The sequence below is a fragment of the Calypte anna genome, chromosome 2 (genome assembly GCF_003957555.1).
Source record: "Calypte anna isolate BGI_N300 chromosome 2, bCalAnn1_v1.p, whole genome shotgun sequence".
Classification (NCBI taxonomy): Eukaryota; Metazoa; Chordata; class Aves; order Apodiformes; family Trochilidae; genus Calypte; species Calypte anna.
In genome coordinates this window covers 114,466,826-114,480,680 of record NC_044245.1, presented here as the reverse complement: position 1 = coordinate 114,480,680, position 13,855 = coordinate 114,466,826, and the positions used below count along the sequence as shown (strand labels likewise).

The window sequence follows — 13,855 nt, the reverse complement described above, 5'->3', positions numbered from 1 at the left end:
AGGAACATGTGGATGTTTTCGAGGTAAATTTCTTCTAGACATGGATTTTTAAAGAAAGCTTCGTTGTAGTCAAGACCTTTTTTGTAAAACTGCACTAATTGAGAAGCCCTGCAGTATGCTTTTTGCTGATAAAAATTGCTGGGAGATGCTCACCAGGCCACATGATACGGCCTGGTCAGCCTTTAAGCCTGTGAGTATATAGAACTGGAACAGAAAAGTTACTTTAGCTGCTACAGTATTTCGGTTTAAAAGATACATACTGGAAGACACATAACTTAAAAGAGTTTTTCTAAGCTGTGAATTGCTGTGTATGTAAACCCCATCTATAGGACAGTCTGGAACACAGCCAAAGTAACCTCTGCAATAGGATAGGCTGATCAACTGTAATTTACTGAACAGTTAATACAACCTGTTTGGGACATTTGGTTTTATAAGCCAGTGTTTATGAATTCCTCAGGAACCACAGTCTCTGATAACCCAGAAACTTCACTTTCTTGCCAAAGGAACAGTAATATCTTACTGTCTATGCTTCATTTAGCCATATAGCTGTATCCAACCTAACCAATAGACATTCTTGTAGAATATTTGCAAACCTGATTCATTAACTGCAATTTTTAAACCCTAATACAAATGGATTTTGCAAACTGATTTGGATTAACCAAGTCTGGCTGTGCTTCCATCTGGAAGTTATATTTTATAACACCAGCCACATCTTGAAAAACAGATTCAGATGTTTGGAACAAATTCAGAACAGTTGTAAGAAATTCTAGGTACAAATGAAAAAAAAATTGAGCTTTAATGTCTTTTTCCTCTCCGTTTTCTTTCAAGTACACATTTGTAATCATGGTGTTTAGGGAACTGAGGGGTAAGGAAAGAATATGTGTTATTATCTATGATGTATTTACTCATGTGGAACAGCACTTTGTTCTTTCTCATACTGCTCCATAGTATTTTAAGCCTATCCTGATACAGGGACATGATGCTGAGTGAAAACAGTTCAGAAACAGGGTTTGAGGCATCTGGTCTATCCAGAAATATTTTCTGCTAGAAAAACTGTCTTTACATGGAACAGCAAAATGGGTATTATCTCTACCGTGAGGATACATCAATATCCATATCAAATGCCTGATTAACTACATAGCTTGTAGCTCATGCATTGTATGGGTTGTACAGCTTCTAACAATGCTAAGCACCTAACCTTTTTATTTAGAGGAAAAACATTATCAAACTTTTTTAATCTAGGCTTCATCTCTGGATTTGGTCAAACCCACACTAACACTGAAGCAATCTGATTTCCTAATATACAAACCACATACGAGGATGGATCAGAATCAGAAGAGAGTTAGTTCTGAAACCTAAGATGTCCAGAACCTTTTAAGTCTTGAAAACACAAATTAACCTTCTGCCTTTCTAGCTTGTTTGAAATAACTGTGAAGCCATAAACAGGAAAGCCAGACAAGAGAAATGTGCCCAAGTTCCAAAAAACCATGATGCTGTAGATGGTAGAAAGCAAACGACAAAACAAGATTTCCTCTCCACCCACACCATTTAGCACAGATGCTCTCAAAAATCCCACAAACATGCTGTTTTTCTGTGACCACATATAAAAGTTTCCTGACTTACCTAGCCTTTTTGCTGGTCTTGGGTTTTGGCGTGGTATTTTTTGCTTTCTTTTCCTTTGGCTCTTTAGGGATCTTAGGGACTTTGGGGGTCTTGGGTTCCTTCTTTTCCTTGGGTTCTTTAGGATCCTTCGGTTCTCTTTTTGCCTTGGGCTTTTTCTTTTTCTTCTTCTCTTCTTGGGAGCAATCCACTGAGTTTCTGCTTAGATTCTGGCTGTCAAGTCCCCCAGGAAAGTCCTCCTTACCAAAACCTTTACTAGGACCTTCTGCAGCAATGTGATTATTTTTCTTTTTCTTTTTCTTTTGCTGTGGCTGCGGCTCAACTGATGGCAGATAATCATCACTTTTCACTAGCTGGGTATTAGGTCCACTAACCTGAGTCATATCCGGCACTGGTTTCTCTAAAAAGGGCTCCGACGGAGAATGCTGAGAGAGACAAAGAGAAATAAAATTGTAGATCTGCATCTTCTTTAGATCATTTCTAAAACTTTGTGCTTTTGAAGCAAGAGATCATAAAGGAAGAAAATACTAAACAGAAGATTGACCTACTCTGGATGCTAGCATATCCAAAATATGATACAGTAAACCAGTAAAAACCAAAGCTTTTTGCAGTTAAAGCAGTAGCAAAATGACCACAGGAAGGGTAAAAGTATTCCTAAGCTTGTATATAAAGTAGAAGTATATAAAATATTCAGGGTCTTCAACATTTAGATGCAAAAGGAAAGCAAATGTTATTTCAAGATATTTCAGAGTAGTTGTTATAAAACTAATAACTTGTTAAAAATTATTCAGTCACACTGGAATTTTGTCCTTCTGGGGGAAAAAAAGGGTAAAGTTTGTTTCTAGACATGTCAAAGGAAAATGAAGTATATTCAGAGACTGCAGATATACAAAATTAATCAGCACAATTTACATCGCTTCAGTTGAGACAGCAGGTATTTTGATCAGCACATGAGGGATTAAGCTGCTTTAAAATGTAATATATACAGTTAGGTTTTATGTCAAAGAGCCACAGCTCCCTACTTGTAATTGAAACAGATTTGTTCCTCCTGCAGACTGGACACAGAACTACCTTAAGTGTTGTGAACCTGCAAAAGTGTCCTATTTCAAAGTCTGGATAGCGTATCAGGTTTACACCAGTCTTAGAGAACAGGAAAACCTACATATAATTACACAAATGCCAAGTTCCTGGAATAAACAAACATATTGGATAGGTTTGCAACTATTTCCCTCTGAATGGTTTTGTTCTATACAAAGATCCATGAGACTTCAATGGAAAAAATGTCTAACCTCTGCTATGGCTTTGCAGCATATCAAAGCTCTAACCTGCTTCCACGCTGCCTGCCCATGCTTATAAATGCAGGACAAGGGTGCTTTTCAAGAAGAAAAGTAATAGCCTGACATCGTACTGATGCCTTTCTTGCAGCTGCATATTTGGTCAGACTATTTTTCCACCCTCTTTCTTTCACTTTCTCCCCCTTTTCCCTAAAAATTAAGGCAGCACAATTCTAGGTGAGAGAGTTCTCCCATTAGCTGTGCCCATGAAGTTTAGACATTTGATCCACTGAAATGGGGAGAAGAAAGGTTTACAGCAAATCAGAATTTTACGTCCAGAAATAACGGTGACCATGGCACTATAACATTATTCACATTTCCTTTTCACTGCTCTTTATTCAAACTGCACTTAGGAGTGACAAGTGTGCAAAAAAATTACTACAAACCTAATCCCTGAGCAGAAAAACTGATAGACATGCACAGTTAAATACTTTAGCCACCTGGGTCTACAAGAACAACACACTTAAGATAGGAAATAAAATTCATTATTTCCTTTAAGAGAAAATGAATGCATGTGTACTCTCCCAAATATTTTAGTTTTCTGAATGCAAGCAAACTGATTCTTGCGGTCCTATTTTAAGCATTCTTTACTGTAGCAAAAATCCATTATGTCCTGACTACACTTACTCAGCAGATACCCAGTGACCAGAAAGAGCGAGGCTCTCAGAAAGGGAAGATAACTCTTTATTGCTGTTTGGGAGAGGTTTGAGCAGTGCAAGCTAAACACTGCACTTCCTTATGGAAGAGTCTCCAGTACAAGAGAGAAGACCTGAGCAACAGACTTGAGATCTGGGTCTACTTGCTTTAACCAGGAACTTCCAGGGTGACTTATGGATGTCACTGTCCTCCACCTGTTTGTTAAGATTTTTGGGAGGGAACAAAGTCTGAGACGCAGTGGAAGCTCAGCTCTAATACAAACCTGATACACCCATTGCATTAGCACCACATCAATCAGCCCCACCTCAAGGCAATTTCATGTTAGGAAACCTGAAGTATGAACCAAGACCTCTTCTGAGAAAATCTGTGATCACCGTAACACACACATCTTCATGTTGGAAAGCTCACAAAGACTGAATATTTGTATAGCAAACCATGATCCCTGGAAGTCAGTAGTGCCAATGAGTTCTGCAGACCAATAATACATTACATAAAACAGATCTATTTTAAAATCTTCCAATTCGTTTTGAATTTTGTTGACTAAATTGAACTGTCTCCTCTGATTTGTTCTGTGACACAGAACAAAACTCTCTTCTCTGCAACTCAGACTGTAATGTACTTGTGCTGCCTAACAAACACTTCTTTCAAGAAGGGACAGGAAGATTACACAGATCACCTGTATGTGCTCCTTATCCATAGGCTTTCAGAGCACTACTTTTAACATCCATTTTCACAATGCAGACTACTTATTTCCCAATGTAGACTGCCATTTTTATGTCATGGATCCTATGCTTTTCAAAGTCCTTGAGGGCAAGTTTCATCAATGTTTTTATCAAACTGTCCACTGCCAAGACCTGGTCCTCTTTTTAAATAGTGTTCACTTGCTCTGTCTAGCATAGAAGAATTTTAGTTTGTAAAATGTGTAATTTGTAAAATTTATATTGAATAAGCACCTTGTGGTTAGCACTACAGTATTTATTTGCCATATTGGGAGAATTTACAACTACCTATAAGCTTATGTATAGTCCACAACTTACTATAACAAATAAGAGTTGGTAGTTTATTAATTTTTCTTCCTCCTAAGCATATGAAAGAGCCAAGCCAACAAATATTCAAAAACCCACAAGAAACACAGTAATGTCATGTAAATTAAGTTCTATAAAATTGAAGATTTTTTCACTTGTGATATGACTGTGTTACTGAAATCAACATGAATGCTTGAGTATTCTCATTACTTTTTAAATATAATTAAAAAAATAATCCTTGTGGATTTGGGGGGTTTTGTTGTTGTTGTTTTGGGGGTTTGTTTGTTTCTTTATTGGGTTTTTTTTTGTTGTTTGATTTTTTGGTTGGGTTTTTTTTTGTTTGATTTTTGTTTTTTGCTTGCTTATTTGTTTTAGAAGTCTGAACCCAACTTTCAGTGTAGTCATAAGCAAATTTTAATGCAAGGCAGACAGCTTTCCAAGTCTCCACAACAGCAATATCACCCCTTCATGATTTGACATTTGTAGCTTAAATGCAAGGTCTGGCCAGAAGTTAATGCACTGAGAATGGCAGCAATTGTTGCCACACTGTAACTCACTCTGGAAGATGGCATCCTATGAAAACTCAGATTGTTACCACCTCAGAACACTCATTCACAAGTGTCATTCTCAGCCTTTGAAACAACTTAGTTATAAATTAGACTTAAACAGTATGCTTGAAACAAATGATAAAAAACCCTTGCTGCCTTTTGTTATTTACAATACCAGGCTATATGCATTACCAAGTATACAAATTAAAATACTATGTTTTCATTTCACATCATCACAATACCCAAAACATTAAGCTACAAAAAGCCAACCCTGTCCTTACTGTAACTTCCTGTAATATTTCCTATTACTTGAAAATACAATACTTTTACCACACAAGACTCCCTTTGCAGTTTGGTGTGCTTTATAATCCACTTCCATGTGATCTTAAATTGCAGCACTCTTTCAAATAAATGGGTGTGATTAACTTTATTTTTTTCTAGGAAGTCTGTGCCTACACTTTTGCAATATGCTAAAACAGTTTATCCCTAACTGACAACCTCACATTGCTCCCTAGTGTGAAGCTGTGTAGGAGCAGCACAAATCTAGCAAGGAGATGGGAAACAGCTTGAAAGATTCATGTTCTTACCCCAAACCAGTTGCCTGCCCTTTCTTAAGAAAGGAGGAATGGAAAGAAGACTAGGCTTGCACTAGTAAATTTTAGTTTAAGCCAACCACAGGAAATTATTTAAAATACTTCTATTTCTTTAAATCTACAAAGGATTAACTCTAGTTACAAGGTCACCATTTCTAATGAAAGAACCCCATTTCCCATTTACAAAAACCACGTATATTACAAGTTTTCACCAAACGATGGAAAAATTTATCTGCATATTTTACAGAAATCACTTCTCCTGCTGCTTTAGTAATAACAAAACCATAATTTACTGTGTTGGTACAGAATTTAATCTTCCACAGGAAAGAAACCAGTGAAGATTAAACACAAATAGGTATTAATCCTATTTGATATTACAGCAGAATTATTTTTGGTATTTTTTGAAATAAGGTGAAAAAGGTGCTCAAAAATATTGGTGTGTTTACTAGACCCACATCTCTTTAAATCTTTTAGAGAAAAGCTGTTTTTGTAAACATTTAACAAAGAACAGATGGCCTGTTTTAATCATGCGAAAAAACCTGGAGCTCACATTAATACTCCTACCACTGCCTACTGGGGTAGTCACCTCCCTAACCAGCAGCATGGTAGAGTCTTCAGTAATACCATTTAATTTTACAGTAGGTTTATTTTGTTGGGTTTTTTTTTCTTCCATCGATTCCCCACTGCTTGGCAGTTAATCAATGCTATTATCATGCAATATCACAATGCAGGACACTCCTAAAGACTGCAGCTTATTAGAGCAAAATAGAGGTTCTTTAGGAATTCCGAGGAGTTAAAATAATTTGCAGTTCAACAGGTTACCCAGGATGATAATATGCTCCTGCCAACAATATATGAGCAAATTATACATGAAAACACTGTTTAAGAAATAATTTCTGGAATCAAATACCTTACTTTTCTGGAATTCAATCTCATTTTTAAGCTTCCAAACGTGTAAAATTTGAAAAACTAAAAATGAAGCTGCCTGTGTTTCACAGATGCTTACCCATTTAGATCTAAGGCCAAAGCAGAGATGGATGTCTCAAACCAGGCCTGTTACACAAAGTAGCAAGAGGGACAAAACATAGGATTAATCCAGTGAGGGTGAGTGGCAGGGAGGAAGGTTAAGGAGGAGAATCTTTCTCTTGCTTGAAGACAGACTGAACCAAAATCAACTGTACTTAAGCACTGAAAGTAGCTGAGTATCTCTTCCCTAGCAAAGCAGTACTTGAGCCAATATTGAGGTTTAAGAAGTATAAAGCAAGAGCAGCAAAGAATATCCCATGACTAAGCTAACTTGACAAAATTTAAGTATCAGCATTAAATAAATAAAAGTTCCTTTTTCACAGGACTACTTTCATTACTCACACGGGTATTTCCAGGCTCCCTGGTTTCTTCCAGATTTTGAAAAAGATCCACTGTAACCACATTTTATTTAAGTTTTCTTGGACTTTGGTTTATTGACTAAGCTGTGTAACAGCAAAGTAAGTGCCCAGGCAGTTCCTACTGGCTCCAAAATACAAAACGTTACAATATGGTATCTATACAACAGATAATTTCACGTTAGGTAAATCATTACTAAACATTGTCATTTGCAGTCCTGTTAAATATCACCTTCATTCTGGCAAAGTTAGAACAGCAACCTGCCAGGAAAGAAAGTTCTGTTGAAACAGAGGAGGGTCTTCAGCATCCTTGCCATGCAGATGGCTCCTTTTGAATTTGTATCCTTCCTGATAGCACAGTCCCCAAGGTGTTAAAAGCCATCACAGGTAGAAACTGCTCCACCATTCATCCTTTCAGAGGTTAATGAAAAGATTCAACATCCCTCTGGACTATTTAGAGCAAACTACTCATCCTGACTATCCTCCAAACTAATCCGTGTCTCCATACACGCTTTGTCCCTGCTATTCTCAACTTGTCTCTCAACACTTGCAGTATTAGGCCTGTTTTGGTTTCTGAAGCACCCCTCAGCTTTCCTTGACCAGTACAAATAATCCTCAAAAAATGTCTATCTGCAGAGCTCATGTATTAGTGTAAACTCCAGAGTAAAGAGCAATCAACATCACCTACATTCAACAACAGTACAGCCATAGAGCTTTTTTCCCCATAGTAGCTGAAGTCCAGATACATCCTCAAGACTATGCTCGCACTCATAATTCTTTCCAAAATCTGTTTTATCCATTATTTGCTCTTATTATGGATTCTGATCCCTTCTCTTTCTTGTGAAACTACTGCCTCGATGTACATATATACACACACACACATATATATACACATATACATATATATATATATTTTACTTTATTATATGAAAATAGCTAGCATTATATTCACATATTTTGGGTAATGTGATGCTGTTTAGAAACTACTAGTAACTCAGTACTTCAGAAGATTCTCTAAGAACAATGCCACTAAAAAGTGACAACTTGCATTTAAAAACTGACAAGTGCTGTCCATGATCATCTCTGCGATAAAGGGAATGGGATCACACCAGATGAGAACGAAAGAGATCTATGTTGCAGTGAGACTCCATAGGAATCTTGTAGCTTAGTATATCACTTGCCATACTTCTACAAAACTCCAGTGAAAATTAGTGGTAAACTAAGGTTCTATTAATATCTTCTTAGCAAGACCTAAGTTGACGATTAAAAATCACTTTGCATGAAAAAAAGTTCATGTTTTAGTTAACTTCTACTGCAACACCATTTTATTTCTTAAGCAAGTATTCCTGCTCTCTTTAACGAAAAGTTAAAACCTGCTGATCTAAAGTTTTCAGAAAAATCCTGAATCATAGCAACTAGAATTTTGATGCCGACAGCATCCTAAGTGTGGAGTGGAAGTGATTAAAACCAGTATTAATGCCCTCAGCCACCACTGCAGTAGTACCCTCATTGCTGATCTGGTGGAGCTGAAAGTATCACCCAATTACTGTATGTAGAAGAATAAAAACATGCTATATGAAAATTCAGTTCTTAATTTAATCCCAGCACAGCTACAGTATTGGAATTATTTATTTTCTGGTCATGTGCTCTATGGAGTAACACATATTACAAAAGATGAATGACACTGATTTGACAGTCCAGAAAGAAAATATTCCACTGTATTTTCTAGTAATCCTGTTTTGTGTCCACACAAAGTGAGAGATACTACTAAACCTGTGGAGTTATCAGCCAGGAGTATGAGCAGTGGTGGCTTGCTCACAGCTCAAAAACAACTAACTTATCCCATGACCAATTCCTGGTTGCTGATGATCGATCAGAATCATCACCAGTGTTGATTAGGCAATCTCAGACAACCATCAGCCCTATGATAATGAAGCATGTATGCTCTAGATCAGGTTTCCATGTAAGAAAGTGCAATGGCTACCACACTGATTGTATGTAACTGCTTATATGCAGTGGTCCACAAGACGAGCATTTGACTAATACTTTTTTCCTACAGATTACTATGTTATACTGGCTTAGGCATCAGTGTAAGATAGCTCCTCATGCAAGCAGGGCAGGTCCCAAATATCACACACCAGCAGCCAGACTCTCCACTCTCCATCATCATCATGTAGATTGGTTAAAGACTCACAATTTCAAGCTTTTACTAACTCTAACACTTGGAATGCATGGGACAATTGGGTCCCAAATTCTACTGGCAAAAGCCACAGAGCTGTATTGCTGATGTTGACAGCTTTGAGCTCACCCTCTGAGTCAGTCCTTCCTGCACAGCCACTGTCAAAAGAAACCTCATTTCTGTGAGCACTCCAGTATCAAGCAGTACACATGCCAGAAATAAGCTAACACAAGTTTTATGACAGAGGTTTTGCAGAGTTTATGCTGTGCAGTCCATTCCACAAGTGGGGAAAATGTGAGGCAGACCAGCAAGGGTCCTACTGTGAAATGGCCCATAAACATCTTTTTCTAACATCTTTCTTCTGCCAAGTAGGACCTGTACTTTAAAATGTGGATATTTCCTTTGTGAAGTTCCATTTGTGAAATTATGCTCAAGCATAGCTATCCAGATAACTAATGCCTACTAGAGCACCCTTTGCATTACAGAATATCCAGGTGGTTTACCACCAGGCTTTTCCAACCCCTCTAAAACAAGGTGGTGGCTGCAGGGGGTATGGGAGATAGGGAAGTCACACAGTAAAGAGCATGTTCAGATGAAATGGTTTCCAGAGGACTTACTACAATACGTTAACTTCTCCAGGAAAGAGAGAATGGGGGGAGGAAACACCTTCACATTATCAACCAAAACCAGTAATACTGAAACTGCTATAATTAAGTACAATAAGCCTTATAAATACAAACCTAACATTTTAGCATACACACAGCCTGAGTTTTTGTACTTGCGCTTTCCTCCATGTTTCCTAGAGCCCTTCACCTCCACTATGAAAGCGAAGCAGTTTCTCCAAAATAAAAAAAAATGTGAGCATCACCACTCTTTGGGGCATCTTTCACAGCCACGTTTTGAAATCCAGGGTCCTGAGGAAAGTCGGGAAGCCCTGCACATTCAGCCTTCTCCCCCCCCCCCCCAGCAGAATTCCCTCCACTCAGTTTCTGAACATCCAATACACAGAGATCTATACTCTCTGAGGGTAACCCATTCCTACATCACACTGTATTGTCTCACTGCAGGTCATGGATCTCTGGTACCAGCTATGATTTCTACTTAAAATCCTGTCCCTTACCCAGAAAAAAAAAAAATCCAACAAAACAGTCTTGACCGACTCAAGTGTATCAAGCACTTAACAGCTTGCCTACAGTAAGTAAAGCTTTAAATGCCCCCTAAAATCTTGTTTATCTACAAAAGACTTACAGTCACTCAGAGAACCATTTTAAGCCTAACTTTAATAAGCTTATATCTACTTATATCACTATGTTTCTCTACTGTTATCAAATCTAAATCACAGTAACACAGAGCAAACAGCATCAGGTTTATGACTAAGGAGAAAAAACAAAGACCAACGTGTACTGCTACTTCTGACCACAGACAACCAAAAAAGTTCCATCTGTGCTTTCACTGCTGCAAGCAGCACTCGCAGCAAAAGCATTACACTCCACAACAGCAAAAACATCTCTATTCTGGTACTTTTTTCCCCCACCCCCAGAAGAGTTACAGGAAAATTCATTTAACAGGGTAAACCAGTAAATATATACATTGTAAGATAGTAAGACATGTATATACATTCTTATCAGGAAAGTCAGCTCTTGAGAGGCTGGCTGTAGACCTCAATGCCCACCAAGGTCTCTTGTAGAAATGAAAGAGGACACCAACTGAAGGGATGTACCTCATACATTCATCAAAAAGTAAGATACAGTAACCAACAGCAAAATGGTTCAAATGGATTTTTAAACAGTTACTATCTACTACTACACAGTGTTTGTTACAATAAACTAGTAAGACTTTAAGATCCAACTTCTCTACCTAGCCCCCTTCCTTACATACATAGCAAAACAAAGGCCCAACAATTTTGTTGAAAACTTCCTCTCCCCAACAGATTTAGAGTTGCTAAACATGCATGTTTAAGATGCCTGAAAACATGGAAAAAGTATCAATCAACAAATTGACGATAAACATGCATCCATGCATCATAAGGCTGGTAAAAAAAAAAAAAAGGAGGCAATTCACAACCTTTACCAAGAACTTTCTCACTTCTCCTATCTACAAACCCTCATAAAAAAGAGCAAGTTTTTCTTCAAGTTATAAAAATATATGTTATAAAAGGTTAAGAAAAGGGCAATGGCCTTAAATGCTTAGGATTTCAAGAGATTTAACAAAAGACTCAAACCCTTGAATTTCTCCTGTTCCTAGAAAGGGAGTCCCACTGAATTCCCACTTTACTTTCACAGTACTATTCAAAGTATTTTTATTAAATAACAAAACCTTCTATTTCCTCCATGGTTTGGAGCAAGACTAATTTCACCAGGATATCTTGCAGCTAGAGCAGACCAGCTTAAGAAAAATGAGCTTAAAGCATTAGAAGAAAGACTACCAGCACAAATACTTCATTTTGGGTTTCATTTGGAGCTGATAGATTTTTGTTTATCAATATTTTATTTGAATGACTTGCAACAGACCCCACTAGACAAACAATGCAATACTCTTTCTTACCTTGTCACCTTCCTCCTCTGCAAGATGAAGTTGTACTGTATTCAGAATGAAAACATGAAATCTTTTTGATTCAATACTTGAGCTAGTACCGTGGTTTTTTAGCTACAACTTGTACTCGGGCTTTTCTGCTACAAATTTTGAAAAACACAATTCTCCAATCCCATGGACTGTAATACTAAAAACACTTAAGGCATCACCAAGGCAATGGAAGTTAAACCTTGTTTAAGACAACTTTTAAAATTACTTTTATGATCTTTAAGTCTGCTGCCTTACTCTGATGAAAAAGGTCTCATTTCAGAAGTTTCCCCAAAAGGCCATATTTGATAAATGACTTCTGCCATCATAAGCTGGTATCCAAAGCAGCTCAATCACACTTTCCCTACTCTTTATGTCTACTCCAAATCTCAAAGTGTTTTACTTGTTGCTGTTCCAATCCCCTAGTCCAGGTAAGCACCCTTAGTACTAGGAGATTCACAATTTAAAGTGATGTAAAAATTAACATTTTGGTTTGGTGTTCTAAATGGCATCACCTTAGTTACAAAGAAGTTCCACATCAAAAGAGAAAAAGAAACTCCAAAACTCCTCTACCACTTATTTATGTTTCCTGTCACTACTAAGTTGCCATGACTTTTCTAATCCGATGTTAAACCATTCTTGTGCAGCAAAAATTTGAAAGCTTTCTACAGATATTGACCAAATGCATCACCCTGCAAATGAAATAGTAAGCATACACTATTGTCTTGGGAAAAAAAAAAGAGTATTTTAAGTTCACCATAACCCTAAGAAAAACTATGAGAAATTATAAACCTTTTTTTTTTTTAAATGGCAGTTTTAACTGTTAAATACTTCTATTCTTTGTTTCCAAGTATTTGAAAATCGTATCACTTGCAAAACAAATTCCACCTGCTAGTCCTTATTTTTTTTTTAAAAAAAAGCTCCCAAGCTTACATCCAGAATTGCTGCCTCATTCAGCATACAGGATAGATGAGACTTCTAGATTATATCAGAACTGAATGACTAAAATATTACATGAGAGAAGACTCATGTTACCTTGAAACCTTAAATATAGAACAGAGAAAAGTTGCAAGTCTTTAATGAAAGCAGTGAAAATTAGGCAAAATAATTTACTGTCCTGTGTTTCCATCAGTATCAACTGACTGTGATACTTTTCAATTTTCATTTCCAGAAGGGGCTTTGGGCTGTTTGGTTTTTGGGGTTTTTTTGTTGTTGTTTGTTTGTTTTTGTTTTGTTTTAATTTTAAATTAGATACTTGTTGATTTCTAACATGGCTCTCCAGTGAAGGACTTGCCATGAACTCTCTTGTTGAGAAGTGTCCTACCCTGACTGCAAGAGACCATATATTTGGGTATCTGCATAAAGGCAATACAGCCCAGGACAGGGCAAACAAAGAAGCCCCACATCTATCATCCTGGCCTTGGGTAACTCCCTGTCCCTCTGTCCTGGTTTCCTCATATGTAAAACTGAGAAGACACATTGTAGGAAAATTTAGAAGGTGAATGAGGGCTCTTGAGGGTTTGTTATGTTATAATAAAAAAACCATTTAGAAAAGACTATTTAGCTATTATTTCTTCACCCAGATACAAAGAGAGACAGTTGATGGTAGGAAGAGTCAGCCTGTCTCATGAAATTCAGTGATATTCAAGATTGGGTTTACTAGATAGCACACAGCAAGTAAATTATCAGAACTATATCTCAAATAATAAAAACCAAATTAATTAAATAGCTACTTATGACACAGATGATGTGCTGCAGGCATAAGAAAGGGAAACATGGTTCCATACACAGAGTACATCCTACTTCATAGGCACAAGGAACATGGAGTGATGGCCCTACTTTAGATCCTTCTTAACTTCCAGCTGTGCAGCTTACTATAATTCTGCAAACAAAATATAATACAATAATTCTACAAAAACAATACTTTAACACTTTCTATAAATTACTTCGTTTTTTTC

At 37.2% G+C, this 13,855-nt stretch overlaps 1 protein-coding gene across 5 annotated transcripts in view; it reads right to left on the bottom strand.

Annotated features, from left to right (window-relative positions):
- Positions 1-13,855, bottom strand: part of CHD7 (chromodomain helicase DNA binding protein 7) — a 132,819-nt gene that overhangs the window by 57,542 nt on the left and 61,422 nt on the right. For all 5 annotated transcript variants that reach the window (XM_030446356.1, XM_030446354.1, XM_030446359.1 and 2 more), the window contains one exon: positions 1,624-2,045. In XM_030446356.1, the coding sequence (XP_030302216.1) occupies positions 1,624-2,045 (422 nt within the window). The remainder of the gene's footprint in view (positions 1-1,623; positions 2,046-13,855) is intronic.